Here is a 17,980-nt window from a genome sequence, read left to right as displayed (position 1 = left end):
TACCCTGTTTCTCCTCTCTTTGGACATATCCTTGTGGCATTGCATTAGTGCTTGTATTTACTTCAAAGGTCTTCCACAAAACCTTCTTATCACTGTCAGAGAGAGGTTTACCCCACTCTGAATCAGCCCATTAAGCCAGCATCTCTCTTGCCCTTGGTTAATGTACACTCTTCTTGCTTTCTCCTGTGTCCCCTTTGGGTCTCAGAAGAATCCCATCCCTGATATAATAAAACTCTTCTGGTTACAAAAACATCGCAATGAGTTATGCGGCTGGTGAGCTGTGACCTTTCCCTTCTGTGCGGTTGTGCTCTGTTGTCTCTCAGTGCTCTGCTGTCCACTGCTACCTGATGCCCCATTTATTATTGCACTTTATTTATAATGCATTTTGACAAGGCTGTACCTACACAGGCTTGCACCGGGAGTCCTGGGCTGCAGTGGAGGCTCACAGGTCCTGTGAAAACTGCAAATTTGGAGGACAAAGTTCCATTATGTTGAAAAGCTCAAATGGGATTCAGCATCAAGTTACAAATGTTTTACTGCAGAGTTACTGAAAATACACTTAAGGCAGTGGCAAGACAATCTGCTTGCTTCAAATATGAACTTTAATTTGACAGCACCTAAGACTCAGCCTGCTGCTCCATTGTAACATGTTCTTCGTACATTAAAATTCCTGAAGAGCTGGAAAAAGCTGTAAGCTGTACATGACTGTTGCTTATCTTAGAAAACATTATTTTAGTTTTAATGCTTGGTATCAAATGTTCTTTACTAAATCTTTAGGCAATCGTCTTTAATAATAAGACCTTGGATTTGTACAGTGCTTCCATTTGGGTACACTGTAGAAACCATGATCTGTTAAGCTTCATACAATGCTCCTTTCAGATAAGGGAATGCATAGTCTGGAGTTGTAAATACCAACCTGACTGCAGAGAGGGGGGGAGTGTCAGATTTACAGACCTTATGTTGTTTAATGGAATCTCCTGCAGGACAAATGGAAGTTGAAGGCACAAAAATCTTAAATTTCTTTTTGTAGATGAGACTGTGGCCATGCCCCAAGATGTCAGAAAGAAAAGAACAGGATGCATGGAATCTTGCCCATTGTTCTAATCTCTAACCCCACTCCCTCATGCACCACTGATTCAGTGGATGTATTTTGTGACACTAGCAAAAAAATGCTGTCTAAGAACTCACTTTTGCTAGACAGGAACGTTTTTAGTCCTCAAGAGAGCAAAGGTCAATGCTCATCTCTGCCTCTGACATGCTCGGTGGCTTTTCCTAGTCAGTTGACCTCTCTACATCTAGTTTTCCCTTCCTCCCATATGCCTGTGTTTTCTGTTTAGATTGTGAGTGCTCTCAGACAGAAATTCTCTCCCACAGCATGTTTGTATATTGCCTAGAAATATGGGGTCACAGTCTCAGTTCACTCCTCTACGTGCTTCTATAATACAAGTAAATAACAAGGGATTTTGAAGCTGAGGAAAAGAGAAAATCAGTAGCATTGACCACCAAAGAAGAATTCATAGCAGCTAAGAACTTTCTCTGAAAGAATAATATTTGCAGTTGAGAGCAGATTGTGCCTTTAGGCACAGACAACTGTGGTACAGGAGCTTACCCGCTTGCTGCAGAGCTGTGCGCTGGAGGAAAACTCTAAAGCATTTTACCTTGCATCCCAGATACAGGAGGACCATGAACAGGGTGAGTGACTGTGACTCAGCTGAGGTACAGGACCTCATTTGGGCTGGGATAACTTGATCAAAAGAGCAGAGCTCCCTTCTCTGGGGTTTGGGGCCCTGTTCTGCCAGCTGTTACAGTGGTGCTCTGTCCAGTTGTGCCTGGAAACATAAAGTGAGAGGACAGACTACTCTAAATTGACAAGGCTTAAGAATGAAACCAAAGAAAACAAAGTCAGTCTCCTGAAAATGCTCCTCCCTTTCTACTGGTTGAATGCTGATGGACACAACTTTTTTCGTGCAATAGGTGAAGCAGGGCAGAGGAATGTACCTTGGACTACTGCATTTCCCTTTGCAAGGATGTGATAACAGTCCATAAGACAGAGAACCATGAATATCCAAAGATGGCACTATTTGGAACTAAATGAAATATCCATTCTTAGAATTAACATGTCCTTCTTTTGATGGATTATTCCATCCTTACTATGCCAGTATGAAGCATCCACTTCTTCTCTGGCATGAACAGAGTCAGTGATTGTGTTCAGCAGCCAATCAATACCAGGCCAAAAGAAGTCCCTGTACAGTGAGATGCTGACATTTGTTTGTAGAGAGAGGGTCTGATTCAGAGATTAAGGTTATAGGAATTGAAGCCCACTGATGGACATTTTTCACTTGTTTGTTTCTTTGTTTGCCAGCCTTCATCTTCCATCTGAGTTACTGTCCAGCCACTCCAGAAGAGCCATGTGCTGGGCCATTCTGTTGTTTGGCACTACAGGTTTAAATGAATCAAACAGCTTGAGTTTTACCACATCTTGAAGGATCTGAGATCACTTAAGGGAAATCAATTAATAATTTGATAACACATGATGCAATTCCCTTCATCCAAACCCCCTCCTCTCCCTGCAATGAACGGACAGAATTCCGTGATCATTCCTCATACCTGTCACTGCACGCAGCGGTGATCTGCAATTCGTACACTGCAGTGTGAAGCAGAACTAATTATTGAAGTTTGGCATTCTGTTCCTTCAGTATTAGTTATCTTTTTATCAGACATGCTTATCACAGTTTTAATAAATTACCAGTGTTGGAACTTCAGAAATGGCCTCTAGGGTATTAAGCTACTGTTCTTTATTACAAGGAAAATTTCAAAAAGTTGTTATTTATGGAACACTGTAAATGTTCCTTGTCCTCAAGAGAAAAAAACCAATGCTTCAGAAAGGGAACTTAGCTTTCCACTTTTAGACTAAAACAGCAAGTATTTATGGAGAAGTTCTGGAGGATTAAATAGGGAAGAAATTGCTAAAGTGTTGAAGAAATGTTTTCACTGTAAACATGATAGAGATGGAAGAACATCTTCATGGATTTTCTGCATCCATCCTGTAGAACTTCTTTGAAACATTTTTTTTTTCTCTTCTAAGTGCTGTAAGACCCAGCATATATCAATTTCTTTTAAATGCTGCAGCATTTGCCCAGAGCAGGGTAGATCTGCACTGCTCCTATGTTATGTAGACACTACAAAATATATAGAAACATAATGAAACTCTTGTGAAATGGATTTGTCATTATCAGCAAGAATCTCTGGGTGATATTTTAGAGGCCTGAAATCTGTTCATTAGTATGGATGGGAAGACTGAGGGTGGCATCTTGTAAGGGAAGGAACCAGCCTCTGAGCAGTCACTGCAGGGATGACTCTGCACCCCAATTTAGCTCAGTCCCTAAGAATGTAATTATTTAACTGATTCAGTAGGGTGTGTAAAGATGTGCTTTATTTACACTGAAGTTGACAGATTCTAAATGCAGGGCAGAAACAGTCCTTGCATGTTCTTCTCTCTGCAGACTTGAAGAAAAGCTTCCATACCTTGCTGTGAAATGAGCTGATAAAACAAAAACTTTGTGAATGTAAATAAGAGATGAAGAAATTTTTGGCCTGTCTATGGAATCTAGGAAACAAGTTTTTGATTTTTTTTAAGAGGTACATTTTTCTGAACATACTAGTGCCTTGTACGGTTACTGGAAAGGAAGGTGTAAATAAATACAGTGGGAAAGGAATAACTCTGCCAGCTCAGGTCTCTGGTGCACAATAGCTGTCACAGCACAGCACCTCCTGCCCTCCTTCCTCATGCATAACTCAGCAAAGGCAGATGTGACTGGCAGGCTCTGCTCTGGCAGGCTCTGCTCGGGGTGCCCTCGCAGCACAAGCAGAGAACCAAAATCACCTCGCATTCCGTGGGCAGGTTGAGGAGTCTCCTGTGGGCACTGCAGAGCGTTGATGGAAATGGAAACTCCTGTGTCAGCAATTCCTGCACACCTGAGCCTGGGACACAAGGTGCTGCTTTTGCTTCTGCATCTGCTGACAGTAGCAGAAACCTGAGGAGCACAGTACCTTCTAGAAAAAGCTGGCATCTCACAGAATCAGTCCCTGATTTGTTTGTTTGTTTTGTGGTGGTTTTGTTTGTTGAGTTTGTGGGGTTTTTTTCTAGAAGCTTGTACTTGAGGGATTTTTGTTTCTTTTCAAGCATATACAATATGCATTCTGGTATTACACATTTTTCCCCTAACAGGAGAGAACAACATGGTTGTGGGTCTGTCCTCAGGCATACAAGTGGTTTGCATGGGGCACTTATTTCATGGAAGTGAGGCTGGTAACAGATGGATAGGTTTGTGTAAAATACCTTAGATTAGGTCTAATTAACAATAAGTTTAATTGATAAATATGCTTGTAACATATTCTCCTCCAATCTTAACTTTCCAGTTTTAAAGCGGAGTTTTGGTTTTGCATGAAAACCTGCAACCTCTATTGTGCAATACAGTGCAGGGATTAGTGTACGCTTAATCTATAAATTCATATTGTGGTGTTGAAGTATAAATTGCTGACCTAGTGTAAAAGCTGGTCCATAGAAGCCTAAGAAATTTTCACATTAACAGTTGGGCATGCACATAACTATTGATAACAGGACTTGCTAGTGACAGGCAGGTACTTTGGAAGGCAACGCCGGGATGTGCAGGTAATTAAATAAATGTATCTAGAAAGCTTCTCTCAGCATTGCGTGCTGAATAACTGATGTGACAGCACATGATGAGCTAGAATTCTAGAGCACTGTTGATCTGCAGTCAGAACTGGTAGCAAACTGTGATGCTTATAATTTACTGGGAGAGACATAAACTCTTTGTTCCTGTGTGTGGATGTGACCTGTGAATTCAGATATGCACTGAACAGGCTTAGCTATTGTGGCCCCTTCTGTTAATTTCTAGTTGGGCAGTGTTGCACCAGGTACATGTGATTGTACATGTGAATGCTTCTCTGTGATTGTCTCTATGGGACTTCTAAAATGCAGAAATAACACACAAACATGCATTTTTTTTTTTTTTTAATTCAGAAAAATCTGCCTGCATAGAATTAAAGAAACAGAGATGTGAAAGCCCAGCTGTCCTTGCAGCTAGGCTGAAGGAAGGCACATTTATTTGCATTTTTAGTTCAGGGACAAAGTTGCTTGTCCTCTGCTGCCTGTCTGCACAGGTGCCTGGGCAGTCCTGCCCATGGTTTGCATGGCTTATCTTGCACAGCAGCTGCAGCCCTGAGCTGCTCCCTTCACATGGCACATGAATCTGGGTACCCCCATCCTGCAGATGGGCCATGTGGTTATAGAGGAGGTCTCAAGGTGGCTGGAAACACTGCTAGAAACTGCATTTCTTCTGGAAATGCATGAGGGAAGAAACACTTGAGAGTTTGTAAGGAGGTAGCATGAGAAGCTGGAGTCCTCTCTATAAGGATGTAATGGGAGGAAATACTGACAGCCTAAAAAGCTGTTTGCTTGGTTACTTAAGCACATGGCTAGTACATACTGTCCTGCATTTGGATATAGCTCTGCTCCCAGGTTTGTCACGTCGTCATTCAGACTGTCTTCCACAACCCGTGCCATGAAAATTGTTTTATTGCATATGGGTCCAGAGATGTGTACTGCTTTTGACTGACACATGTAGCAGGAGGTACAAAAATCATCCCAGATGTGTTTTCTGGGGCTGGGAAACTGAAATGTCTCAGACAATTGAGAAAATTAATCATAAATTCAGGATGATATCCCAACAGAGTGACCAAAAACATCTGGTGGATACAGTTTGTACCTCATCCAAGTGTGCAGACGCAGTTAAAGCAGTAAAAAAAAAAAAAAAAAAAAAAAAAGTAAAAATAATTTGGCTTATTGAGGGAGATAAGGAAAGGGAGGGGAGGCATCTAAGCTGTTGTTCAAGAGCCTGGCTTTTGAGAAGCATTATGATCAGGTGAGGAAGCCAAAGTACAAAGCATCTCTTACAGTGCTGTGGTGTTATGCAAGTGTTAAGTAGGTCTGTGCCTCACTGATAAATATATCAGCACCCCGGAGAGGGAGATCTTTCTGAAAGTTGTCTGTCAAATGTCCAGATCCTGGGGCAAAATGGATCTAAGGAAGAGAAAGAACATCTTTGGAGGAGGGCTTGGGTGCGATACACCAGTGAGAGGACGCAGAACACCAGCATCCCACTTGGAGTTTGCACAGAGTAGCCCAAGGCAACAGAGGTGACAAGGGTGGGACATTTTGACCTGAAAAGACTGCTGATCAGTCAAGTAAAGAAACCAAACAATGCTGGAGAGCTCATGTGAAAGCCCCAGGCTCAGAGGTCTGAGCCACATGGCCACAGATGTGTGCAGGCTCCTGGGAGCCCTGCACAAGGCCTGGTCTAGTCTCTAGGTCAGTGGATCTTGCAGTACAAATATTTAAGTGCACATTAGCTGCTTGGCTTTGCAATTATACTTTTATTATTGTCAAGATGTTCTGCTTTGCAGGGTCATGAATATTTTCTTTGAGTCACCAGAGGTCATTGGAGTTACTCAGCCCTCTAGCTAGCTCCTCCCTGTCCTGCCAAAGGCATGTGTGGGACTTGTAAAACATGCTCTGGATTGCCATATTGCTTAATTATCCTCTTAGCTCTAATGAAGTGCACCCTGACTAATGGTGTAGTCACAAACAACATGTTGCCGTAATTTGGGCCATCACCAAGGTCTTCTTTATCACTACTCATCAAGGTAGTGCTTCAGAAGGCTGAAGGGCTGTGTGCCTAATAAAGGAAAACATTTAGGCACATTAGAACATAGCTGGAGGAGAGCAGAGCTCTGACTAGAGTTATGTTTGCAACATGCCTCGAAGTTCTGTGGTGCAGGTGTCTGGCAGGAAGAGCTGGGTGACCCCTGGGAGGCCAAATTCTTCTGTGCTGCACTGCTGCAATCCCAGATGACCCAGAGTATTTGCAGAGAAGCAGCATCGATTGCTGAAGCAACCAACAATTTTTGTTTTCATTTTCTCCTGTCAAGCACTGTTAAGGTAAACTGGGCTATATAATGGAAAGTTCTACGTCTCTGGTTTTAAAATAGGAAGAAGGGCCTCACAATAAGTGATCTCTTTTCTGAATATCTTTTTTTTTACTTTTTAAATGAAAATTGTCAAAACTTGACTGAAGGTATGAAGACACTGTGTTTTAATGAGCATGGGCTTGAGCTGGGATTGCAGATCAAAATCCTACTGTGCAGTTGCTTTGCTGATGTCAATGGCTCCTGGTAGTCAGCAGGAAAAATTCCTTGCTCTCCTGTGATGGCTTACAGTGTGAGCTGTGTCATCCAGTGACATTCCCTCTCAGGATATGACTGAATGATCCTTTTCAGCAAGGGCTTATCCCAGCTCTCACAAAAACACTTCTGAGGTACAAGCTTTCGGCTTCCTCCCTGGCTTGGACTGCAGTATATGGGAGGTATTTCCCAAGTGGCTTCCAGGGAAAGACCTGTGCTCTTCTCTCACCAGATCTTTGCCTGTGCTCATGAAGTCGTTATTTCAAGTCAAATTTAATGGAATGCTCAGCTAATGGAGAGATGCTTTTTTTTCCCCCCCTTCTGAATGAGATAGAAATATCCTTTCCCCAAATGTTGTATATAAATGCATTTCTGTATTTCCTGGCTGGTTGCATTTCTTACAGTTCTGAATGAGTGTCTTCATGGACCTGAGCTGGGAGTGGGAAAAATTCATCCCCTCTTTTTAGTGGTTTTCCAACTTTCTCCTGCAAAAAACTGGATTTATCATGTGTCAAGAGGACAATTTCTATGGAAGCCTAGGGTTTAAAAAACATATTGGCTGCAGTGAGAAGTTCAAGAAGAGTTCAGATCCACACCAAACTTTGAAGCTATTTCCTTTGTTGGTAATGGACTGAGGAAAATAAAAATAAAGAAAACCTGGCTCTGTTAAGGGAGCATTGGATCTTTATCTGAACTTTGTGAGCCTGGCCTTTCTCTATGAAACAGAGCTGTTTTTCTGGTACTCAGAATGATGTATTATGTATAGTATGGATATTTATATGTATTTTCACCTCCAGCTAACAATACCTGCTTGAATTTGTTAAGGCTATTTTTAAAAAGTGCTGAAGGGAGGAAAAATGGGGAGGGCACTGAATAGTTGGATATGTTGCTAAATATTTTAAATCTAAAAGTTCTCTCTAATGCAGCTTTTCTGGCCTTGACTTTTCTTGTTAAAGAAAGGGCCTCTTCATTCTGGAGCATTCAGAGGTGCTGGGGACCCCACATGCTCTCAGCCTCCAGTCAATAGTGCCCTCAGCCTTAATGTGTTGTGCTCTTCCTCAGGCCCTGACCCCACTTGTCTGGCATCACAAATCACCATCAGCCTTTTTCCCCTCTTCCCATCTCTCTGGGTTTCATCTGTCTGCTCCCAGTTTTGATCCAGCTTGATTCACTGCAGGGTTACTTAGAAGGTGATAATCTTTGGGGTAAATTTAAGAAGACCAACAGATTTGTGCAGAACTGCTGGACTTTGCTGTAGGGAATTTTTCTTTTTGGCAATGAAAGCTGGGGGTTTATACAGCACTGTCCTCTTTAAAAAGAACGTGATGACTTGGTGTGTGGGGCTCATGTCTTGGACCTTCCAGCTGAATGATGATCAGAAGTTATATTTACATGTAAATTAAAGTCTGTCCTCTGTGAACATTCCAGTTGCCACCGCCTCTGAACTTCTCATCTATTTATCATTTGTGTGCACTGTGAGCACAGTGGGAGTTAGATACATGTTTACTGTCACAATGCTGCCTTTAAATTGAGCTGGGTAAATTGGCTGGAGATGCTTGCTTTTGTTTTGGGAGTCTCCAGACATGGTGGTTGGTGGCATTCTTGTGTGACTTGTGCATTTTGGTTTTTCAGGCAACAGCATGGGGTTCAGATGAGGACACCAGGAGGTCCTGTCAAAGTAAAGGGAAAACAGAGGTAAGTTTTGCTTTGTTACAATGATGTTATGGGTAAATATATTTGCAACACGTGAAATCCACATAGAGAATGTCTGACACCAGTTCGAGCTTGCAAATTTGCAGCAGTTTAGCTGCACTGCCACATGGGTATAAGCATCACCAAGCAAGCCACTTCAAAGGCCCCCCCGTCCAAGTTATTACACTTGCTCTGCATGAAATTGAAAGGTGATTTCACTGCTGGAGAGGACACAATTTGTGACACATCAGGGAGTGGAGTGGTGGCAAGCCATGGGTAGAATCCTGCAGAGGAGTGTGAGACCAGGCAGGTTGGCTCAGCCCAGGTCCTCAGCAATGAGCCACTGGCATTCAGCCACATGGGATTCAATGTTTGCTTGCAGTTGGAGTTCATAGTTGTATAATTCCCTGGAAGGTGAGAATTGAATCTGCTCACACACTGCAATCCGTTCAGGTTGAATATCACAGAGCTGCTTCGGAGGCAGGTGCACTCTGTTAAACTGCACTTTGAAGTAGGAATTGCTTGAACTTGCATGTTCTGTCACAGAAGTTCAGAGTTTGCAGGCATTTCTTATCCAGACATGGGGCCTTTCCACCCTTCTGCTGAGAAGCTAAAACGAAGGCATCTATCTAAAAGCAGGAATTTTTTTGATTTTTCAAACGTGATATTCGTACTCTTCAAAAATCTTTAGTCCTCAACTGAGAGGGTGTCCATTATCTTTACACAACGCTGCAAAGAGCTCTCAGTCCAAACCAAAGGAGCTGGACAAAAGAAAGGATAGAACAGGCACAGTTTTGCTTAGGCACAGACAATCAAGCAGAGAGTGTAGCTGGCCCAAAAATGCTGGAATCTGCCACATTCCAGTTTGCTTTAAACATGGGATTACCTGATCTTCCATTGACAATCTTGTTTTTATACAATAAAGTTCATGTGGTTACTGTATTAAGTTGTATATACACAAAAAAAAAACCTCTGTAGCTTGAGTTTGGCCAGATAGGCAACAATTTGCTTCATGTAGCTGTGGAGAACAGGAGGATTGGTATCCTAGAACACCTGTTAGAGTTTCAAGTAGAAACTACATTATGCAGTAAATGAACATGGAGGCAAAATGGGTTGGGATGGGCAAACACCAAACATGGCCAGCAATGAGAATAAGTAGGACAAAATCCAACACATGAGGAATTTTTGAATTTGTGGTATTTGCACTTTTAGATGTGCAAAGAAGGGTTTTCTTCTTTTCTTCTAGTGTAAAGTCTGTGAGATTTAAGTTGTATCCTGTTGTTCATGAAGAATTTGTGTTTATAACCCAGAAGTATTTTGTCAACCCCTGGATAAAGCCATACATGTGACTGAACAAATTCTAGGGTAATTTCAATCCGTCTTTGTGACTGTTATGCCAAAAGTAAGCAATGGTCTGAGTATCTTCACTGCTGCCTTCTCACACTGCAAAGGGTTTGCAAAAAAATTCCTGAGCACAGCTGAGTTTATGCTGATTATGACACAGAGTTTGAAGTCGTTTGGTAGGTGCAGTGACCATGAGTGAAGTTTGGAAGAACTGTAGTTAAGCAGATTGTTAGGCACTTTTTGACATACAATTAATGGCAAACAAAGGTGTTGACAAAGACTCTGACAAGAAGACAGGAAGCTACAAAGGCACAAGGATTCTGCAGTAGCTAAGCAAACACTGAACTGCCACAGCTCTGTATCTACTCTAACCTGTGTCCCCCTGTACATTCATTGTTAGTTACACTGAGAGAAATGACTCAGCACCAGCTCAAAACACCAAGTTCAGGCACAGATGAAGTGCTCTGCTCCAGCTAAGTCCAGATCTGACTCAGGCTCTCTGCCCTTGTCTGGGTAAATGCAGCAGGTGAGGGCAGCACTATTGTGAACTTCTCATTCTGCTGTGCAGTGGTGGTACAAGGTGCAGAGCTCTGTCTGCCTCAGCTCTGCTCTGTCAAAACTTGGCTGATGGCAGGTTTCTACCCAGCACAGACGATTTGATGACAAATATGTTATGAATTGTCAGGCACTTAGATATGTGGTGATAGAGGTGAGAAATAAGGAGAACCTTTGGATCTTACATTAATTCACAGTGTAGTTTGCCTAAGTTATATGACTGGTACATTTTCCTTGCCCATTTAATAATGTATGTATTTTAGGTGAAGCTTTCAAAACTGGCTCATGTATTAAAATGCCTTTTTTATTGTGCCTGTTGAGTATCTAAATAAGATTCTTCCTGCTGCAGAAACTCTCTTCCTAAAATGCACAGAGCTGTACCTTAAGAAAAATAAAGAGCAGAAGAATAAAAGCCACAAAATGCATATCACAGAAGTGTTGTTATTATGATGTAATAGTTACTTCCCATTTGAGTACCTATTGTCTAGACAACAGGCACATGAAAAATCTGGTCTCAGATATAAGGCTAGAAGGTAGCATTTTTTTCTAACACCTCTGGCCATGAATTTCACTTGTTTATCCCTAAATTGAGCTCATTACCTGTGTTTGTCTGCTGTATCTTTTTGAAAAAGTTGGAAAGTTTTGCACTGAAGGCTTGAAGCAAATGTGCTCCCTGTGCTTTGCTGGATTGTTCTAATGGCAGATCACCTTCCCTGGTAACATGTATTTTATTTTTGATTTGGATCTGGCTTCAGTTTTGAGTCGGTGGGTTTGATTTTGCTCTCCTCTGCTAGATTAAAGAGCCCTTTAGTTATCAATATTTACATTTTACAGAGGCACTTATATACTCCTTTCAATGCAGTACTTTGGCTTTTTGATAAAGTAAAAAGATGAGTTCTCCAAGCCTCTTTCTCTAAGTCATTTTTCTACTGCCCTTGAATACTTTTTGTCTGTTTTCTGCACACTCCAATTTTTCACCTGTATTCCCTTGTCAATCTCTCTAATGCCTGAGTGTGATTAAAACAGCCTTCCACCTCCTCTGTTCATACACATGGCAGTTTTGTAAGCTCCTCTGCCACAAGAGATCATGCAGAATTGCCTAGCCACTGTGACCACTAAATCCTTTTCACAGTTACTACTCTTGGGATATAATCTCCATGCTCATACATGAAGCCCTTTTGTTTCTCTTTCTTTAATGTATATCTTTTAAAATGCATTTTTTTTTAAATTAGGTCCAGCTCACCAAGCATCCTGGCACATATCACTATTTATATATATATATTTACATATAGTGAGGCATTGGCCCCACTGAGAGTTGCAACTTTTGCCATCTTTAGGCTAAATGTTTGTTAAGAAAAATGTTGATACTGGGCTGGTACCACCCCAGCTGGAGCTCCACTAGAACAGCAAGTTTATGAGTGATTTCACTTAGAGGATTTTTTTTTCATCACAGTAATTTATCAGATTTTAATCACTTAATGTACGAGTTCCTGAACCTGATTTTAAAAATTAACTCTCTGCAATATATCACGCAGTATTAAAACAAACACCTCAGAAAAGTCTCTTTCATTGATGTTATTTTTATCAACTAAAACTTGTGGTTTCCTCAAAGAAGTGTACATGCTTTGCTTGCCATGTCTCTGGAGAGCCACGCTGGCTTCCACAAGTAATCATTCTTATTTTTGCAGCATTTATAAAGTGTAGCATGATCAATATCTTTAAACTGTCCCCTGGAAAACATCCACATTACTGAGACAATGCAGAGAACAAAGTCAGTGTTATGTTGCCTTTCTTTGTGTCTTCCAAATGAAATCATCCAGAGGTTGTAGTTAAAATGAATGATGGATAGAGCAGAAGGGGAAGAGGTATATTTAATTTCATTAGGAGTGCTCACTTCTTAGTTTGTAATTGGTTTTTCTCTGCATAACAGTCACCATCCACCACATCAAAGGAATTTTGCCTAACACGGAAAATTGTGGCTTTTTAAACAAGAGAACTTTGGTCTTTCTTTTGTCTAAGCACCAAATTTTTTGTTAATGTTCCAAAAGCAGCACACCATCGTTTGAAACTGTGTAAAGAAACCATTTGTGAAAATGACAATGAAAAATGGCTGCTCTTACATTCTACCCTGAGAGCTTTGTGTAGCCAGGAGGAAGATGATGCACTAATAACACTTCTGGAGCAAGAAAGAAGTGAGAGTAATATCTGATAGGCATCCAGCTGGGTTGTCCCACTGCAGCTTCTTCCTTTTTTTTTTTTTTTTTTTTTTTTTTTTTTTTTTTTTTTTTTATGGTGTTTTGTTGCTGTGGATGCACAAGGTTACAGGGAAATCCTAGCCCAAGGCTTCAAGCTTGTTCTGACTCTGAGATCCTGTGGCCTGTAGTGTTGAGCACTAGGAGTCATGTCCTCTTCCTTTCTAGGAAAACAAGGAGAAAAGTGATACCTTCTAAAATTATGGCCCCATCTCAATAAAGGGATGAGTACCAGGTAATTTTGGGGAAGGAGCAAGAATCTCAAAGAATGTAACATGCAGTTCATAGGAAAATCAGAAACATGCTTAAATCTTTGGTGGTGACCCACAGGTTTTTATCAGCTCTGCCATATATTTAATAATAATCCTAACTAATATAACTGAGTTATTCTTGTTAACCATATAAATATGCAGTCTTCCCCCTTTATTTAAAACTGTAATCTCTTGATCCTGGTAATATCTTCTGGTGATGAGATTTGCAGACTGATCATACACAGATTTAACTGTCTGCTCCATAATGTGAGAGCAGGATCCAAATATTGTCTTGTCTGGATAGAGGTGGGTTCAAACTTGCCAAATTTTCTGCTTATATCACAGCCCATCTGATTTTTGCTTCCTGTGTGCCTAGAGTTTTCCAGACACATGGAAGAAACTGCATTAAATAGTTCCTATTTTCTGTAAGGGCTTGTGATATTTTTTTACTGACCATTTGCCTCAGCTCTGACTTGTTGCAGAGAGCACTGTATTGAATGACTTTTCAGAGCAAATCCAGGCTGGTTTAGAGAACACAGAGAGGAGCCTGTTCCTTGCTATTTTTTTGAGAATAGGGTGCTAAGAGGATCTGATTAAATCTCTCTGTCTTGAGAAAAGTCCTGCAAGCTGGAGCATTTAAGTAGTTTTATTTCTTTGCTTTTGTTGGAGGCTTCATAGACTGATGTGACTGGCCATGGGTTCAGCAATAAGAAACACAAGGTGAGCTCTGTATTCTGCTTTGGGCCAGGCAGGTTGGAGATGTGGTCTGGTACATGGACCTTTGTGTGTGTCCTCTAACCCAGTGTGTCACCACAGTGAGTTTAGCTTTGTTTCAATTCCCCCAGCTGACAGAGCAGCACAGACAATGTGAGTCTGTTTCAGAATATAACTTTAAGTGCCTAAATTGCTTTGAGACCAGTGCATGAAATGAGCATATTACCATTGCTCTTCCCCCAGGAACACAGAGTGGTGCTACCATCAGTAAGGCAGGCCTAGGGAAAATGCCTGTTCAGTTAACTCATAGGAACAGCTACAGGTGGACATGGCCCAGACCTAGCAGCATTATTTTTAAGCAGTAAAAACAGAGTAAAAGTGTGCAACAGATTCATCACTGACAGTAGACTGCAGCACATGACCTTCCACAGAAATTCTTTTTGTGCGCTATCTTATCAACTGGGAAGATTTTTATAGAAATTGGAGTTTGTTAATCTGTAATATGGCTCTGTGCCAATAAAATGAATTCTCCAAATTAGGATTTTAGATTTTTGCTGGGCAGGGCTTTAGTAAGGAATATATTTTTGTAGCTGGGCAGGAAAGGGTCCAGCAACATAACTGGTCTTAGCTGTTTTAGGTCAGAAGCTGTGCTCAGACCTTGCACAAAGCAGAGAATGGTGGCAGTGGAGAGGGAGCAGGTGGGTATTCTCTTATTGTGTGAAATCTGAGTACAGAACTGCATTCTAGGCTAGATGGCAAATCAATCATATTCTGAAAACAACACTCTGTCGGGAGATGACCTAATACTTTTTTTAAACAGCATTCATTCAAGAATTTTTAGTACTTTGCAGTCAAATATATAGTGGTCCTAAAATGATGTGGGATTGAATAACTGTACTCTACAGAAAGAGGAATTACTTATCCAGTCATGAAATGCAGACATCTCTAGGGCAGGAAGGAACTGACAGGGCTCCCAGCACCATGCAGCAATGACAGGAGAGGGCAGAGAGGCTGGCAAGCCCTTTGTCTTTTAAAAGGAAGCAATGAGACCATTATTCTCAACACACAGCAGGTGGGACAGTGCTTCTCAAGGTCCTGTTTGATAGACTGATGCACAGTCACAATGACTGATATGCTTCTGAAATAAAAAGAGTTGACCCAGCTATGAATCTAAGCTCTCATTTTTGGGTGCTGGGCATTGGGTACCTGATTCCTGCTGCCCCTCAAGGCTGGCAGCACGTGCTCTGTGGCTCTCAGTAGCCTCTTTCCAGGCTGGTCAGGTGCTCCTGGGCTGGCTCTGGAGTGCAGTCTGTGCCATTCAAAAGCAAGGATCACATATCATGTCCATGCAGTTGCCATCTGTGGCTAACACTGGCAGGTTTCTACACTGAATCCTTTCCGTACAGCAAATGAAATAAGATAATGTGTAATCCAGCTAAGCAAGCCCCTTCCTTTCCTGATGATAGGGGGTGTTTTTACACTGCTGAGTCTTGCAAATGAAGTCTTCAGGGAAATGATCAACAGCATGGAGCACTGTGAGACAGGAGCTTGCTGAATGATTGCTGCTTACAGGAGGGAGAAGTGGTGTCTGCAGCTGTAGGCTCAACTTAGTGGCAAATGATGATCTATTGGAGGGAAAACAGCAAAGCAGCCCGGGTAACCCAGCTGAGGTTGCTATTTTTTAACAAGTTTCATTTTCTGTTTATGGTATAACATAACAGACTTTCTTCCCTTGGAGCCCAGTGGGTGCTCATATTCCCTCCTCTGAGGTGGCCCAGGGCAAGCAGGGTGGTGCCTGTGGCTCAGTGGGGCAGGTGGCTCTGCAACCTCTTGCACTGCCTCTGGGAATTGCACACTAGTGTCTCACCTCCCTTTTCCTGTGTGTATTGATAGAAAGGTCCTACCTTGCATGGCCTCCTCCACCCTCACTACTTAACTCCAGGAGATGCTCAGTCAGCCAGCCTGATCTGCACTCCACAGGTCTCTGGATATGAGGCTGTGGGGAGAATGAGAGACTGTGGCTGTCTCTAACAATGTGAAGGTGATTTTCTGAACAAAACAGCAACTGCAGCCTTGTGCTGCCACCCCAGCACAGCGTGGGACAGCAGGACCCCCACCCCTCCGGGGACTGGCATCTGGAGGGAGCTGCCTGTTGGTACCAGGAGGTGGTCAAGCAACTGAGACTGAGAACTTGCTATTTCGACTGGCCTAGCCTGAAAGAGAAACTCCTTCTTCCATGGAAAATCCTGAGCACACAATCCTCTGGGAGGCAGGAAGTTACAGCCTGCTCAAGCACGACCAGCCTGGTCTATTAAAGAGAAATTCCTGCTGTTTTCCTGCTGGCAGCAGTTTGAATTATAGTGCAGACAGACCTGCTGTCCTTCACTGGAGTTGGTGTCTGGGTAATGTTTTGAAAGCTGCAGCATTACTGGGAAAATAGGTCAGAAGTATCATCGTGGAAAGAGGGAGAATTTCTCCTCCAATCTAAGCAGAGCACAGAAAGAGACACTTGTAGCTATGACAAAATTGACCTGATGGATAACATCCCACCCCACATCTGTGCAGGGCTACAGTTAGAGAAATAATGTCGACTTCTGTTCCCTACAGCTATGTGCTGCTTGAGGCAACAAACCTCAGCCAAGTCAGAGCTCAGGAAGGTTTCTTGCTGCAATACAGGTATTTTTTTACTGTACTAATTACTGTAAAATTTTCAAAACTCCTTTGTCTCTGTCTTGTGTCCCTGTAGGAAGAGTGCCAGAACTATGTCCGAGTGCTGATTGTTTATGGCAAGAAGGTTTTTACCTGTGGGACCAATGCCTTTTCACCAGTGTGTTCCAGTCGACAGGTCTGTTTTGCCTCTTCCACAGTGATGGAGGGGGTTGGATACCTGGGGAAGGGCAGTCATTTGGCAGGCTATCATGGCTGCACAATATATGTTCTAAATGTAGCTCACTGAAATTGTGTTGGTTTTCTTCTTTGGGCTGATTTGAGGCAATGAGTGTGTCTGCAGCTGGGGAGCAAAAAGTTCGTGTTATGGGTGAGTTTGGTCTGGACAAAGAGCTGCTGATGTAAACCTTGGGTATGGCACTGCAAATGGGGAATATAGATAGACCAGCTTAGCTGTGAGCACCTCCTGAGCTGAACACTTTAAAGTTTCTTTAAAATAAATGCAAAAACTCCAAACTCCCTTTGGATTCAAGGGAGGCAGGAGCAGGTCCGGAGAAATGTTTATTTGTATGTTTTTTTAAGGCCAGTATGTATTCAGGAGGTGTCTACAGAAGATTAAAAACCTGTGCTTGCACCAGGAGCACCTGATTACACCAAGGGTTTGAGCTTTATTGGCTGGGGAATCACCTTTTGTACAAAGGAATAGGATCAGTGAGGCTCAGACACAACTTCTTACATTGGTAAACGTTGGCTGTAAAGATCAATTTTCAGTCATCACTGAGATTACATTCTCATAGCTACCTGATTTTTAAAATTAAGGATTTGCTCATAGGTACTCATGGGCAAACAAAATTCTTTATACCATTAAAAAAGTCAGATGCTCTTTACATTTTCTTCTCTCTCCTTTTAAATACAGGTAGGAAATCTCAGCAAAATCATTGACAGAATTAATGGAGTGGCTCGGTGCCCATATGACCCTCGGCATAACTCGACAGCTGTGATTACATCACGAGGAGAACTCTATGCTGCAACTGTGATTGATTTTTCTGGACGGGATCCTGCTATTTACCGCAGCCTTGGAAATGTTCCCCCACTTAGGACAGCACAATACAACTCCAAATGGCTCAATGGTAAAGTCATGTGGGTCACATCTGAGCAAGAGATGTATTAAAGTCAGCTTGACAGGCTTTTAAATCTTTCTTTCTCTTTTCGTATTGAGATTCAGAGTTATGATGGGGACAG

General features: G+C 42.1%; 1 protein-coding gene across 4 annotated transcripts in view; it reads left to right on the top strand.

The window, feature by feature from the left end:
• SEMA5B (semaphorin 5B) overlaps nucleotides 1-17,980 on the top strand; it is a 267,399-nt gene that overhangs the window by 177,505 nt on the left and 71,914 nt on the right. For all 4 annotated transcript variants that reach the window (XM_033064123.1, XM_033064122.1, XM_033064124.1 and 1 more), the window contains exons 7-9: nucleotides 8,896-8,958; nucleotides 16,818-16,916; nucleotides 17,655-17,868. In XM_033064123.1, coding sequence (XP_032920014.1) covers nucleotides 8,896-8,958; nucleotides 16,818-16,916; nucleotides 17,655-17,868 — 376 coding nt within the window. The remainder of the gene's footprint in view (nucleotides 1-8,895; nucleotides 8,959-16,817; nucleotides 16,917-17,654; nucleotides 17,869-17,980) is intronic.

The sequence above is a fragment of the Catharus ustulatus genome, chromosome 7 (assembly GCF_009819885.2).
Source record: "Catharus ustulatus isolate bCatUst1 chromosome 7, bCatUst1.pri.v2, whole genome shotgun sequence".
In the NCBI taxonomy this organism is placed as follows: domain Eukaryota; kingdom Metazoa; phylum Chordata; class Aves; order Passeriformes; family Turdidae; genus Catharus; species Catharus ustulatus.
Note: the sequence above shows the minus strand (reverse complement) of the source record. Positions and strands in the feature narration are given on the sequence as shown.